We start from the raw sequence: 15,621 nt of genomic DNA, 5'->3' as shown, positions 1-15,621 counted from the left end.
AGGGTCACGCGGAGCGGGAAGCGCCAGGCGCGCGCGGCAGGTGCGCCAAGTCCCCGGGTTCCCCGCCCGGCGCGCTGCCTGGCGCCTCGCAGCGGCCGCGAAGCGCTGGAGCGGAGAGGAGGAGCCTCGGGCACCGAGCGGGTGGAGTCGCCAGTCGGAGAGCGGTGGAGGCGGATTTCCTGGGAGGGTTTTCTGGAGCTACCATGGCGTTTGGGAAGAGTCACCGCGATCCCTACGCTACCTCCGTGGGTCACCTCGTAGGTAAGGAGGCGCGGGGAGAAACAGTATGCCTGGCTTTGGGGACCGTGGGAGCTTTGCCCGCTCGATTCCATTCTCGACTGTTGGAAGGGCCGAGTTGGACCAAGTTGGAGGGAATGCTACCCTCCCCCGCAGCTTTCCCACGCCACCTGTGTGCCACCTGCGGCAGCTGTCCGCCTTTCTTTCTTGGCTCACTTGCACCAAAACCTTTCTGGGGAAAAAAAAAAAAAAAAAAAAAAAAAAAAAAAAAAAAAAAAAAAAAAAAAAAAAAAGCAAAATCGTCCTTTGGATGTCAGCTGGGCGAGTGGAGCCAAGCAGGTGACCCGCAGCACTGTATGGAGTGTTGGGACCTCTGGGAGGAGAAAGTGGAAACTTCTTGACCCGGGGACGGCTCTTCATAAAGTGCGTTCACTCCCGGCACTTTATTGTTATACCCATTTTACAGACGAGGAGGCGAAGGCTCAGAGAAGCAAATTAGCGTTACCTCACCTGGAGAGGCAGGTTTCTCCAAACCAATTTTCTCCAGCTCACAGCTCAAGCGATCTGAGTGACCTTTTGCTTAAACTCGGAGATTGAAAATGCTTGTTGCTGGTGCTGAGGACGGGGAGATGGGCCATCCAGAGTCACAGACGCCCACAAGCATCACCCTCCAACCCAGCATTGCCTTCCCTTCTCCCTTGTGCCTGTGTTCTGAACTACAGGGGTGGACTTAGAAGTCACTGACTACACTTAGCCTTTTGCCACCTCAGCTCCTGTCTTTGTCCCGACCCCTCCCTTGAGGACAGGGTGTGGCACCAGCGTGTATTAATGACAAACTGTCTGGAACTAAATGGGGTGATGAAATCCTAAGAACCTGGTTGTGGAGGGCTTAGACTCAGAGGGTTTAGGCTGAGGATAAGTTAACTGCTTTAGGGACAGGGAACACCTTTGAACTTACTGTTTCCACATCTTCAAAATACGGGAAGAGTGCTGCCCTTGAGGGAAAACACTTTCTTCACTGCCTATCTCCTTGCTTGATGGTACATATTAAAATGACTCCCGGGAAGAAATAGAACGACGTGAATCTTCATAAGCAAAAGAAACTCCAGCAGGATGTCAAATTATCCTTTGGGAAGGCATAGTTTCTACCTTCAGGGAATGCCTTTGCTTATGAGGAAGGTGGACATATTCTGTAGGAACCACTGTAAGAACCTTTACAACACTAGAAAACATGGCATGCAACACTTATGAAAGGGGAGAAATGAACTCAGCCATGGCCTTTGAAGGGTGAATAGGAGTTCTCTAGGCAGGTCGGGAGGGAAGAGGAAGAAGTATCTGGCAGATGGAAGAATAATGTGTGCCCAACAACACAGGCAGGATTGCTCAGCTTTGTCCATTCAGAGCCAGATTCAAGTGTCCCGCTATGGTTTGTACCATGCTTGGGGATCTTTGTCATAGAAGCCAGTAAACACACTGACAGTAGAACAGTAGTTCTCAGCCTGTGGATCACAATCCCTTTGGACTTCCAATGGCCCTTCCACCAAAGAACATTGGGAAACAAAGATATTTATATTTCAATTCATAACAGTAACACAATTACAGTTATGAAGTAGTAATAAAAATAATTTTATGATTGGGGTCACCACAACTTGAAGATCTGTGTTAAAGGGTTGCAGCATTAGGAAGGTTGAGAATCACTGCTTTAGAGGTTCTCTGACCCTTGTTCTGTGTTCTTAAAGAGTCTATCTAGAAAAGGGAATGTCAAGGGTATAAGTGTGTGTAAATCTGCCTGTCGTAACTTTGATGCCAGAAGCCGTCTTGCTCCGTTATTATGCTGTCTCTTCCTTTTTTCTCATCTCCCCACCGAATACATAATTTAGAAATACAAATAGTGAAATCAAATAGGCTTGATTTGAATGCAAGTTCTATTTGATGTGTAACCATGAGTAATTTCTTTACTCTCTCTCTCTCTCTGAAATTCTTTCATCATCTGTAACTGTGGGTTAAATGAGAAAAGACTTAGTGAGGTGTGAAAGGAGAAGTATGGGCTCAGGACCCCCAAAACCAAGTTCCCAACACCAAGGAGATTTATCTGTCCCAGAGGGACAGAGGGCAGGGAATAAATAAGAGACAAACACAGGAGACAGCGGAAGAAGGAGAAGGGAAAGGGAACAAGGGAGAGGAGAAAAAGGGTGTTTGTTCTGGAGAGACGAAGGACTGCCTCTAGATAGAGAGGAGACAGATGTGGCACATAGGAAAATGGCAGTTTATAAAGGTAAAAGGGGAAACCTTGTATTACCATGAGGTGTTTAATTGTGATTGGACATGTTATTAGGGTAGGCAAAAGGAGGCTTCTGATTGCTAGAATCTAATACTTCCGTAGTTGGACCTTCGTAGGAGGAGGAAGTGGTCAAATAAAGGAATAGACCTTGGTGGCTAGCTTCAGGAATGTAATCTAATGGGTTTTTTTAGAAAGACGGGGAATCGGAGAGAAGGGCAAGGCCTGCCAGAGCCATGCATGCCAGGTTCGGGCAGACTAGTGTCCCTTCAATATGTATTTCACCTTGCCCATAACTACCCAGTCTACGGCATCTTCTGCAAGAGCCCAGGGGAATGGAGATTTAAATGGTCTGTCTGGGCCCTGTGGCCAGTTATTGTAGGCTTTCTTAATGGTTCACTCATTACTGTTGCAACAGCAGCCCTCTGAACTTGACTTCTGATTGATTCCTGAATTACTGGGAATTGTTTAGGAGGGGGAAAAAGTCACAGTACCCTTTGGTAGCATAGAATTAATGGTACTTGTTAGTGCACCAGGCAGACTATTTCAAAGAGACAAGATATTTTTTATTCTGTTGTGACTCAGGCTCAACACAAGCAACTTTATCTTTGTAGAAAAGGCTACATTTGCTGGAGTTCAGACTGAAGACTGGGGCCAGTTCATGCATATCTGTGACATAATTAACACAACACAGGACGGGTAAGTTCAAAGTGGTGTCTGTGTATTTGTGCCCAGGTAAGATACATCAGAACTGCAGTTGAGTGTTTTCCCTTGTCAAGTTTTGAGTGTTCCACTGAGAGAATGTTTTGCTTCCCCTTAGGCACCTCTTAGCTTGTGAAGGTGGCAGGCTAACACTGGGAACAAGTCCTTGCTCCAGCGTGCACAGCATCCAAGAGGTCATTAGAGCTTGTCCCTTCCTTTGCCTTTTCTTCACTAGTTTATATTTTGTCTTTGTCTTGCTCCAATTCCCTTTTTAAAAAAGTTTTTTTTTTTCAAGAGACAGATAAATTGCTTTTTTTTTCCTTTAGAGCATTCTTATGCTCTGATTGCCAGTGTTTTATGTAACAAAAGAATTATCCAGAAACTGGAAGCTGAGTGGCTTCTGGTGGTGTCCAGGCCAGTGGAGACCAACCCTCTTGATTATTCAGGAAACAGTTGAATAGTCTTTTCTTTCCTTGTCAGGGAACAGTGCTTATCCTTCATCATGCCAGCTCACCCGTGTTCATGCTGTACTCTTACAAGATGTGCTGTGTATTGACACACTATCTAATCTTGAGGTCATTAAAAAGAAAAAAAAAAGAGGAAAAATCTTTGACAAGGACTACTACTTTGAATTCAGTCATCACAAGGTTATGATAAAAGGTGGAATGTGCTCATTTCCCTGGACATTTTTAAGGGACAACTGATAGAAAAAGATTCAGTCTAGTGTATGCTGATGAAGAAAATGTGGTACCATAATTATTGGTTATATATTAATGGCAAGGGCCTATGGTTGGCATTTCTAAGAATTTACAGGTTTTTTTTTTTTAATGTGTCTCTGTATGTGGTATGCATGAATGCATGTGTGTTCACATGTGTGTGAACACACTAAAGTGTGGAGGCCTGACGCTAATATCAAGAATCTTCTTCAATTGTTCTCCTTCTTATCTATTGAATCAGAGTTTCTCAGTTGAATCCAAAGCTCGGCAGGAAGGCTAGCCAACTAGCCAGCTTACCTCTGGAGACCCTCTCTACCATCTAAGCAAGCATTAGAATGACAGACAGACTGTAATCCATCCACCAGAAATTTACCTGGGTCTGGGAATCCCAACTCAGGTCTTCAAGCTTTGCACAGCAAGTGCTTTGCCCACTCAGCATCTCCCCAGATCCACATTTATAACAATTTCTGCCCCATGTTGTGTCTAGATTCTCAGTGAACCTTTTTGTGACCATTATCAATTTCTTCATTGACCATGCAAAAGAGAAATCTAATAAAATGAATCTTGACTCTCTGCTTTCAGATCTTCCTAACATAAAGTTGCAGCACATCAGAATTAGCAAACTGCTGTAATTCCTATATCCCCTTACCAATTGGATACTCAGGAAATGCTAAGAATCTTAAATGGATAACTTTTCTTTGATTGTTTTGGGGTTATGTTTCTTGTGACCTGATTTTGAACCTTGATAGAAGCTGGTGTGCATACATTTCCTGACCAGTGTTTTCTAAGTCGCCCGGGTACCCGTATCTCCAATAAAGCCTCTTGCGGTTTTGCATCCAAGCTCGTGGTCTCGCTGATTCCTGGGTGCGGGTCTCCTTCTACGAAAGTACCTCTTCGGGGGGGGTCTTTCAAGATCCCATTAGCAATGGTTGTGAGCCACCATGTGGTTGCTGAGAATTGAACTCAGGATGTCTGGGAGAGCAGTCAGTTTCTTAACTCCTGAGCCATCTCTCCAGCTCTAAATCTGCTTTTTAATGTTAGCTAATGACGCTATTAACTTCACTACTAAGTTACACGCGTTAGTATCTTCAGCTATCCTTCATCTAAATTAACACATCCAACTGATCACCGTATTTTGCTGAGTCTGTCAGAGAGCAGAACTCAGCTCTCTGAGTTCTGTAATATAAGTATAAGTAATAAATATACTTATATAAACATCTTAGTTGTGTCTCACGGGGAAGTGGGGGTGTGGCAGGTGGTATGATCTATCTATTTCACAAGGAAACTTAGATGTGGTAAGGTAAGTGGCCCGCCTAAGTGGTAGCTGAATCACACATCAGTCTTTACTCATAAGCCATTCTTATTTCCATATTGCACACTGCTTTCAGGGAGACCACTTCTACAATTCAGATTGATCATCTCAGTGTGTTTATTTCCATAGGCCAAAAGATGCAGTAAAAGCTTTGAAGAAAAGAATTTCCAAAAACTACAACCACAAAGAAATACAACTTTCCTTGTCAGTGAGTACTTTTAAAGTTATCATTAAGATTGTGGGGTTTCCTTGCCTAGAATTCACATTTTTAGTTAGTTGAAAAATACAATTATAATCTAAGAGATGACCAATGGGTAATAATGAGTTCTGGACTGTGGGACTTAAGATTCCTCATCTATTGAGAACTGCAGAAGGGACTACAGTGGCCACCTAATTTTGTAAAAAAAACAAAAACAAAACATTTCCACAAAATCAGTTTTTCCTGATCAAGATCTTGGAACTTGTGGTTAAAATGTAGATGACAAATGGATCAATAAGTATGTATTTGAATTTGTTGGCCGTGTTTGAAGGAGGAGAAAATTGAAGTTGTGAAAGATGGCCCCTGGCAGCTTTCTACTTCCCTCCAGCACCATTGTAGAAACCTGAGGCACTGGCAGCACCTCAAGTTGCAACCAGGTTCTTCTGATGATGTAACTTGTAGAACATTCCCTGTCACTCTGTGCAGTTCTCCTGTGTAGGTTCTTCTGTGATACATATGTGAGCTCCTATTGAAATAGTCGTCCCCCCCCCCCCCCGTTTTGAGCACATGCCTCTTCAGTCTCATTGGTGAGTTGCCCATTTTTCTTTGGAAATTAGCCTTATGCCTTCCTCGAAGTTAGACCACACATAGGTATGGCCAACATCACACTGGTTTTTGGAGTAATGGCAGTGTTTACCAGAAGGCTATGAGGCAGATAGGGGTATAGTTCCTACTTTGTAGGTTCACACTGGAACACATCCTGTGTAATTGGAGACTGACAGAATGAAAAGAAATCACTAAATAGCATCCATGCTACAAATATGGGACAGACCCTTCAGTTGACGATAGTTTTAGAGGCATTTTCCTCCTTCCTGGGTTTGGGGCTCTCCTCTGTCTTTAACTGCTAGCAGCCTGCTCAGGAAGACCACAGACTGAGGGAAAGTATTGAGAAGGGAGTAAAATGCTTCTATAGAAATGCCTGGTATATGATTGATGCTCTTATCACCAGTGGAGGTGATTGTCTTATCAGTTCCATTGTGCAGATAATGAAACAAAGGATGTTCAGTGAGTATACTAAGATTAACTTGTTATTGGTAGCATGTGTGGAAATTGAACCCATTCCTAAGATTCTAAATTCCATGCCCTTTCCTCTATACCACTTTTCTTCTCAGAATGAATCAGGTCTCTCATGTATTTCCTTTGTGTCTTTAACACCTTCTTACGTGCATAGTACTGAGTCAGAGACGCCAGTGAATGCAGCATAGAATGAATTGATTTAGGTCCCCTATCTCCCTTCCCCAAACTTCATCCCATTGCTCCTACTATTCAGGAAGACTTGGGTTCTACTTGAAGGTATTTTGACCTTTGTAAAAGGGAGTATGGACAGCACTAAAATGAAATATCTAAAATAGAGCACTGAACTCGTCTGTCAGGAATGCCAAGGTTAAGAAAACTGAGTGAGAAAGATAAAGGAGGGGGATGAATGTATAGCCACCTTCTGCATTCCACGTGGTTATCACTTACTTACAGTTGTTGTCCCTCTTTAGTGGTTTGCCTCCGGTAGTGTTGTGGGCAGCCTCCTTGATGTTTCAGTGGTTGTGTATCTCCAAGTCTGTGTTATCCATCTTCACCTGGAATGGACAGAGCCTTCTCAGAGGAGAAGGATGGGTTCTGTAGAACATCGTCTGATGGATCTTCCATTTCTCTTTGGCCCATCAGACTCCCTTTCTGTTAGTCTAGCCTTTCAATCTTTACTCCAGCTAACTGTTTCTTTTTATTACATCCCACGTCCACAATGGCTAATCTGCCTTGTGATTCCCCTAACCAGCATTTGAAAAATCAGAGTCTAAAGCCCATGCTTACAATAAGATAAAAAGTCAAGGGTTAGGGGTTAGAAAGCAACTTCATTGTTACCATCCAAGTTTATTAAGATCAAGGAAGATGCCTGCTTTTTCTTGAATTTTCTTTCTTTTCCTTAATTTATTTTAAAAATTATTTTTGTTTATGTGTATGTGTCTGTGTGAGTATATGGCACATGTTTGCAAGTGTTAGGTCCCTGGATGTAGACTTACAGGCACTTGTGAGCTTCTTGATATGAGTACTGGGAACTGAATTTCTGTCCTGGAAAAAGCACCAAGTGCTCTTACGCACTAAGCCATTCCTCCAGACTCTCTTAGTTTTTTAATTAGGCATACAAAGCAATGGGTTTCCTTATGTCATTTTAATATATATATATGTCACTAAACATTATTCTTATTCATCCCTCTCTTCCTCTGTTCCTCCTCCATCATTCTCCTCTTACTAGATAGACCCTTTCTCCTCCCAGTGGCTCCCCTTATTTCATGTCACATCTATTTCATTGTCCCCCCTTCCCCCTTTCTCCATTCCCATAAGATACATTGGGTTGAACAAAGTAAGCCAGATTCTGAGAGATAAATAGCAAGTTTTCTCCTGCATCCAGATTTAAGTCTCTCTCTCTCTCTCTCTCTCTCTCTCTCTCTCTCTCTCTCTCTCTCTGTGTGTGTGTGTGTGTGTGTGTGTGTGTGTGTGTGTGTGTGTGCCATGAACATAGAAAAGGAGCCATGATAGAGGAAGAAACATTTTTTTTTTTTAATTTTCCCCAAATGGGTTTAGACTCTGTGATCCCGGGAAGAGGACACCACTGGAAGGCGTCCTCCATAAGATAAGTTTTATGATTATGGTTGATAATTAGGTCTGAGCTAGCAGATAAGAAATCCTAGTCATTGGCCACCAGCATTGTACCTAATATAAGTCTCTGTATATTATTTGAGGCCCTAAGACGGCAGACGGAACTCGGGCAGAACTCAGGCGGCTTGGCGGAAAGACTTATCATTACAAGACTCTTCATAGCTGCATGTAGATTTCCTCTTGTTGTTCACATAATGACCCATGTGCCTCACCTCAGCTTACTTATTGCTTTTCATATTGATCTCTAGGCCTCTGCACTGGGTTCAGTATTCTCTGAGGCTAAATTGGATTTTGAAAGAAATTAGTCACAGAAGGAATTGCCCAATGTCTGTCAAAGGCAATTATAAGTTTACCAATAGACTATTTAAAAAGTCACCCCATATGTAAACTTTCCATTTTATTTCTGTGAAGTGATGAGAGCCTACGTCAATTATGAATGTTTTTAATATTGCCTGTCATTTTGAGTCCTCCATGTACTTGTTTCCCTTGGTTGAGTCTTTGACATAATCTGACTATACTATGATTTTCTACCAACACTCAGTGGCATACTTTTAGCAAGAAGCTAGTAGTGTTTGTGTTTTTCTTCTGCAGTGCTTTGGATAGACGCTGTGCCCTTGTGCATTTGAGACAGGGCCTCTAACCATTGAGATACACTCCAAGCCCAAGGAGTCAATGCTCTGCTTTGTCTTTCATTCAATGTTGGTTCTAAGCCTGCTTGTTCTATGCTAGAGAGCCCTTTCTAGAATGAGTCAATTGTGACTAACCTCAGTAAATACTGCTGTCATTGTCAAATGCAAAGTGGTCGAGCAAGTTCCTGAGAGTCAATGAATGTAATAGTCCCTTATGGAATGTGCACTAATAATGAGTTGTAGCGATTTCAAGAGATATGAAAAGGTGAGTGTCTATCCAGTAATGTATCCCATGAGAAAGGATGAGAAGACAGCTTTCTCCTAGATGTGGCTAGGATGATAGAGTAGCCCTGCCTTGATGTAATCACTGTTGGTGGTCCAAATATAGCTCTGATGGACCTGAAGTCTAATATTGTCACTGTATCTGGTTTAGATACCTGTAGTGATAAGCAAAACTGCACAATAGTACTTTTTCTTCCAGCTGTCTGTGAAGATTTTTTTTTTAATTTCTGCTGATGAGCACATTCTGTCATACTAGAACATTCTCCGTAGATACAGGTGGGCTCCGGTTCCCATTTACTGAGGCCCTGCTCTGTGCCTCCCCCTCAGAGTACATCACATTTCATACAGCAAGCTCCTAGAAAGAGGCACAATGCCCGTTATGCAGACAGGGTCACTACAAATTCACATAAGTGATTTGCTCAACTAAGCACAAAAATAGATTGGGAAAGCTTTGAGTCATTCACTTCTGCTTTTCCTGGTTGCTTGGTTCCTACAGTTCTCTCCTACTTCAGATTATGGATTCCTACTTATCCTGTTTCCAAAGATAGATTATCTGAGGACATTGTCACCAGAACTAGATAGCAAACTATGTTAAGCAACTCATACAAGTTTGTTCATTTACCACAGTACGTTTTAGAATCCGAGTGAGCTGGGGGATGAGGACTGGAGATATAATGGAGGAAATGATATAGAAATAATGAGCTCTGACATTCTTGATTCCAGCAGGAAGCCACAAAGGGCATGATTGCTGATCTCCAGATGTTAACACTCTCAAAAGTGTGTGTTGACTCTGGTTTTTGTGTATGTAACCTTCTAAGAATGTTATTATCATAACGTATTAATATGTCAAAGATAAAATTGGTTTGGGCAACAACTAGCAAGCAATTAATCGTTTACTTTACTGTAAGTGAAAGGGAGATGTGAAAGCTAGATATCTTATCCAAGACTCCACAAGCAGTTGGGTAAGTATTTCTGTAAACTCTCACTGAATAGAGGTGCTTGTCTTCAGCATCTGACCCAGTCAAAATGCACTTTTTAATAGCCGGTCAAGCTCAGCATCATTTCTGCTTTGTGTTTCCAGTTCTGTGTGGCCAGCTTACATCAGTACACAGTCATCGCACTTTGGTGTGGGCTCTGCTTCTCTCTCCCTTTGCTTTTTGTATTTCAGTAGCTTCATGTACACAGCTTCAACATTTTTTTGATTACTCCATGGTCTCATTGCTTTAAAAGTATAACTTTTGTACCTTCTGTTCCTTTTTGTATTGCTTGAAAGTAACACTCAAAATATAGCACATGTTGAGAAGTCAGGTGCCAGGACTGCTTTCCTGATGACAGTTTCTTGGTCGAGGCATAGCTCCTTTGGTCTCCCAAACTAATAGTGGCACGGAGATTAAATTTCACCTCTAGATCATTTTTAGAAATCAGCTTTCAGCATGAAGTTTTTCCATCCCAGATCATTCTGTATTAGCTCTATTTGTGCCTGTGTTGTTTTATTCAAAGTGTCAAATGTCCCCACTAATCAGTGAACACATTTCAGTTGTCTGTCCATATTGACAACTGATGACACTCTTCCTGTTGGAAGCATTTCTTGATTTTATCAACACTGTTTTCTTTCTTTCTCTCTCTCTCTCTCTCTCTCTCTCTCTCTCTCTCTCTCTCTCTCTCTCTCTTCTCTTCCCCCCTCCTTCCTTCCTTCCTCTCTTTTCTGTTGCTTTTTCACTGCCTTCCTTGAATTTCTCTGGCCCAATGTCTAAGGTAACTCTCCTCTTTGTTCTTCCTTGGTGGCCCTTCACTCTCCTGACCTGCGGCTGTGGATATAGGGTTCTCTGCTAAGCCTATTTGGATGTTTGCTTTCTCTTTAAAACCTAAAATATCTAAATTTTATCCCACAAATTTTACCCCTAGGGTCCCCAGACATAACAGCCCACCCACCCTTATCTCTCCATGAAGGGTACCCACAGCCCCAGGCAGAATGAAAGTGTCTTAGCTTTCAGTCTTCTTGCTTCAGTAAATACACGTTCAATGTTCTTCCTTCATAATCCATTCTTCCTGATGAACTCACACCATTCTAGTTTCATCCTTTTCTTTGCTGGGCCTGTACTGGTGAGTACCTACCAGATCACCCTATCACTCCAGGTTTTTCTACCTTTCAATTTTCCTATGAAGAGTACTGTTGGTACCTGTCCAGAAAGTAACTTTTATATATGATGTTGACTAACAAATTCCCTTCAGCGTTCCTGGGTAATGTCTGGAGTCTATCCTGCCAGATAGATATCTGTATAATGTAGATGGTACCCTCACAGACTTTCTCCATGGTACCCTTCCAGTGTTCTCAATTTGCCTACATGAAGAAGCCACTAACTACTAAAGACAAAGCAGAGTACAAATCTCCCATTGTGAGGATTTATACACTTTGATACTTTTATATTTTTGCACATGATTTACATTAGTCTTCTTTCCAGGAATCTCTATGTTATCTGCCTAAGGTAGCTTATAGAGAAGGTTCATTGTGGCTTGTAGTTTCAGACATGCATGATCTGGTGGCCTGTGGCTAGGCAGCATGGCATGGTAGAGATTTGTGTCAGAACAAAATCTCTCACCTTATGGCTGGAAGGTTAAAAATAAAGAAAGAGATCATAGTTCCATAATCCCCTTTGAGACTATCCCTGTCACAATGCAGAACATCCTACAAATAGCAGCAAGCCTTAAACACGGGGTGCCTGTGGTGCATTCCATAGCGGTATTCATCCATCTAGAATATAGCTATATATTCAATTCTATTTTCCTTGATCATTTTTCAATGCCCAGCTTGGCACCAGCTTTATCTAAAACACCCACACAACCACCTGACTCTAAATAATCACACTTGCCTATGAAAATCTATTGCTAGACAGACTGCAATTTATTTTCTAAAGCAGAACATTTAAGAGTGAAAGGGTGTGTCATTGTTAACAGAGTCAGGACACAAGGAAGTACCAGGCTGACTCTAGATGACCTGCAGCAAATGTTACATCATTTAGCACACATGGCATGTATATTTTGCTTGGCACTGCATTTAACACGTGGCATCTGCTACCACGTGCTGTTTGTATCCTGAATCCTCATCAGTTCTAGCCCTGGGTAGTTTCATTAGGTTCCTTTTTCCTCATAATATTTGAACCTAAGATTTCACCATATAGCTTAGTATTCTAGTAAGCAAATGATGCTTGTTAATTAGAACGCTAGCAGAAGTCACCCTTTAGTGGCATTTGTTTGATCTTAAGTTCAAGAAGTGATTCTTTAGAGAACTGTAGCATCTGACTGTGCTCTTTTATTCAGTTGATTGACATGTGCATGCAGAACTGTGGTCCCAGTTTCCAGTCCCTGATTGTGAAGAAGGAGTTCATTAAAGATGCTCTAGTGAAGCTGCTGAATCCCAGATATACCCTGCCCTTGGACATTCAGAACAGGATCTTGAATTTCATTAAGGTAAATCTGTTGGCTTATGTCAAGGGATGATAAATTTCTAAGTATAGAGAGATAATGATACAAATGATCCTTTAGTTACCTAGGATTGAAACATAAAGCACTTTCTCTTCTTCCTTTTCTCCTCCCTCCCTCCTCTTCCTTCCTTCCTTCTCTCCTCCTCCTTTTTTTTTTTTTTTTTTTTTTTTTTTTTTTTTTTTTTTTTTTGGTTTCTCTCTTCCCTTCCCTTCCCTTCCCTTCCTTCCCTTCCCTTCCCTTCCCTTCCTTCCCTTCCCCCCCTTCCCCCTCCCTCCCCTCCCTCCCTGCTTCCTTCCTTCCTTCCTTCCTTCCTTCCTTCCTTCCTTCCTTCCTTCTTCTTCTTCTTCTTCCTACCTACCTTCCTTTCTTTCTTTTGACCTGGTCTCTCTCCAACCCAGGCAGGCTTCTAACTCTCTATGTAACCAAGGATGATCTTGAACTTCTGATGTTCCTGCCTCCACCTCCGATCTACCCCGTTTATGCAGTGGTGAGGATTGCGCCCAGGGCTTCATGCATGCTAGGCAGAGTTTCTGTGGAGTAAGAGTCCTTGACATTGGATAGTGTTCTTCTGGTAGCCATTTCCTTATTTCCTTTCAGTTTTTATTGTATCTATGTCACATGGGAAAGGTAGCCATGTGTAGATCCATCTGCAGATACAGAAACTTTATTCTAGGGTTGTTTGGCAAAAAAAGCTCCTGATAGGAATCTAGAATGTTTAAATTTTAGATTTCGGGCAGCCGTAGATGATTGGTCGGATCAATCCCATTTTACATCATAAGCTTTAAGGTGTATTCGTTTTTACTATTTGTTTTTCCGCTCCGGTACTCTGTTTGGATTTAGACTTGGTCACAGGGCTTCCCAGGAGGTGTGGATGTAAGTGAAGTGAAGGAAGTGTACCTTGACCTGCTGAAGAAAGGGGTGCAATTCCCACCGTCGGATGCAGACACTGAGACAAGGCAGGAGGTAGGAGGCCTTTCTTTGATGCATGTACAGTGATATATGTTGCTAGCGCTAGCTCAGTCAGCTTAGCAGAAAAATGAATTTATTAGAATATGTCCGTATCTCACAGAATAACCTGGGTTTAGGCTTCACCACTCACGGTGTGATTTGAGGCTTGGTTTGTTGACCATAGTGTGTTATACCATGCTGGAATCTTGCTTCTGAAAAGGGTCTGGGTGTTTCGGTGCACATTGATATTGAGAAGCCACTGACCTAGAACATCATATTCATGACCTGCTGGTGTGGCTGTCCACTCGTGCGGCCAGATCACTTCTGACCCAGGGAGCTATTCACTGATGGAGGAGAAGCCTTACCAGCTGTGGGGATTTTTTTTTTTTTTTTTTTGGTTTTTCGAGACTGGGTTTCTCTGTGTAGCTTTGGAGCCTATCCTGGCACTCGCTCTGGCCAGGCCGACCTCAAACTCACAGCGATCCGCCTGCCTCTGCCTCCCGAGTCATTAAAGGCGTGCACCACCAATGCCCAGCTGGTTTGCCATTTTTAATAACACAGAAAAGGGACAACCTTAATTTCACATGGCGGTTCATCATATGGTGCCTTGGTGAAAACCAAGAGGCCTCTACTGATTAGTTATTTCATTAAGTAGCGTAATTTATGAACACCTCCCATGCCACAGCATGCCATTTGCTTAGAGCTCTTCTCCAAATATTGGACGAGTTGTGCCCGATGATCAATTTTGAGCTAACACCTACTACCTGGGACTTTTTCTGAGAGTTCCAGAATCAGCTGACTGGGAGCCGGGCTTGAGGTGGCTTTGTTAATGCATGTTGTAATATTTCCTTATTTTACGTTGATAGGCTGCTCAGCTCTCACCACATCGACCAACACCTGTCCCTACTGCACCCGCTCTTTCCTCTATAATTGCTCCCAAGACCCCGACAATTTCATTAGTTCCAGAACAGGTAACAACACTGACAACTGTATTTATTCATGTCTTTTTCAAGCGTTGTACTTAAGAGTTTGAGTTTTCTTACTAGCATTATGATGTGTAAATATAATGTAACATAACCTTTAATTAAGTAACATCTTTATTTTGCTTTCTGAGATGAGGTGTCTGCTATATAGCTTCTTCTGGCCTGGAACTCACTATGTAGCCCAGGCTGGCCTACAACTCCTGATAATCCCCTTGCCTCTGCTTCCTACATGTTGGGGTGACAGGCATTGGCTGCATGCATACATATCCCCTTCTTTTACTGTGGGAGGAGGGACTGCCACTTAGGGAAACTGTGTCACCATTTGTTTCTATGCAAAATTAGCCCATTGAGTTTTGTCTGAATATGGTGCTCACACATTTTAAAATTGTGCTTGGGGCCAATGAGATTACTTGGCAGGTAAAGTTGCCTTCCGCCAAGCCTGATGACTTAAATTGAATGCCTAGAACCCACATGGTGGAGGGATAGAAGCAGCTCCCAAAAGGGGTAAACACACAAACACACACACATCTCAAATAAGTAAGTAAGTAAATAAATAAATAATGTGTTTATGAAAAGAATGTTGATCAGTCTAGGCTGTGGATGAGATCTGAGGTCCACCACTGACTCTTGTTTCTTTTCATTTCAGAGAGCCTAGTAGCCACTTGTCTTATTACCTATGTTAATTGTACCAAATGAGTTGCATTTTTCTCCTTAGTCTCTGTTTATAAGAGGTCTAGATAAGTATAATTAATTTATGATGCTCATTTGTATCTTTGTATTATAAAACTATCATTGAAGACTTTACATTAGTTTGAAGGCTTCATATTAATATTATTCAGTGTTTCTTTTATTAAAAGGCCACATGATTGCTTCCTCTTATAATTTAAACCTTTTAAAAGAAATGTTTCTCTTTTTGTCTTTTCTCCTATAATATCATGATAACTCTAAAACTGCATCTCCTTTCTCTTTCCTTTTCTTTTCTGATTATTTGCCAGAAACTCAGGATAATGTGTGATGGCATTTCTCTTTTTTTCCAGGTTCCTATTAACTTCTGTTACTAAGTATTTCCTACTTTATCCATATTGGTCCAGATCATTTTGTTTCTTCCTCTGTAGTTTTCCTGAGGCATATCTGTGGATTTCT

The 15,621-nt window shown here is 42.1% G+C and overlaps 1 protein-coding gene across 2 annotated transcripts in view; it reads left to right on the top strand.

Moving 5' to 3' along the window:
- Positions 1-203: 203 nt before the first annotated feature.
- Tom1l1 (target of myb1 like 1 membrane trafficking protein) overlaps positions 204-15,621 on the top strand; it is a 44,731-nt gene continuing 29,313 nt past the window's right edge. Inside the window, exons 1-6 of one of the 2 annotated variants that reach the window (XM_027426267.2) lie at positions 204-261; positions 3,130-3,214; positions 5,375-5,453; positions 12,383-12,532; positions 13,388-13,510; positions 14,362-14,466. In XM_027426267.2, the coding sequence (XP_027282068.1) occupies positions 204-261; positions 3,130-3,214; positions 5,375-5,453; positions 12,383-12,532; positions 13,388-13,510; positions 14,362-14,466 (600 nt within the window). The remainder of the gene's footprint in view (positions 262-3,129; positions 3,215-5,374; positions 5,454-12,382; positions 12,533-13,387; positions 13,511-14,361; positions 14,467-15,621) is intronic. The other variant, XM_035447411.1, reaches the window with a different exon arrangement.

This window comes from Cricetulus griseus, chromosome 7 (genome assembly GCF_003668045.3).
Source record: "Cricetulus griseus strain 17A/GY chromosome 7, alternate assembly CriGri-PICRH-1.0, whole genome shotgun sequence".
Lineage (NCBI taxonomy): Eukaryota > Metazoa > Chordata > Mammalia > Rodentia > Cricetidae > Cricetulus > Cricetulus griseus.
The sequence above is the reverse complement of the archived record's forward strand: the minus strand, read 5'-3'. Positions and strand labels throughout refer to the sequence as shown.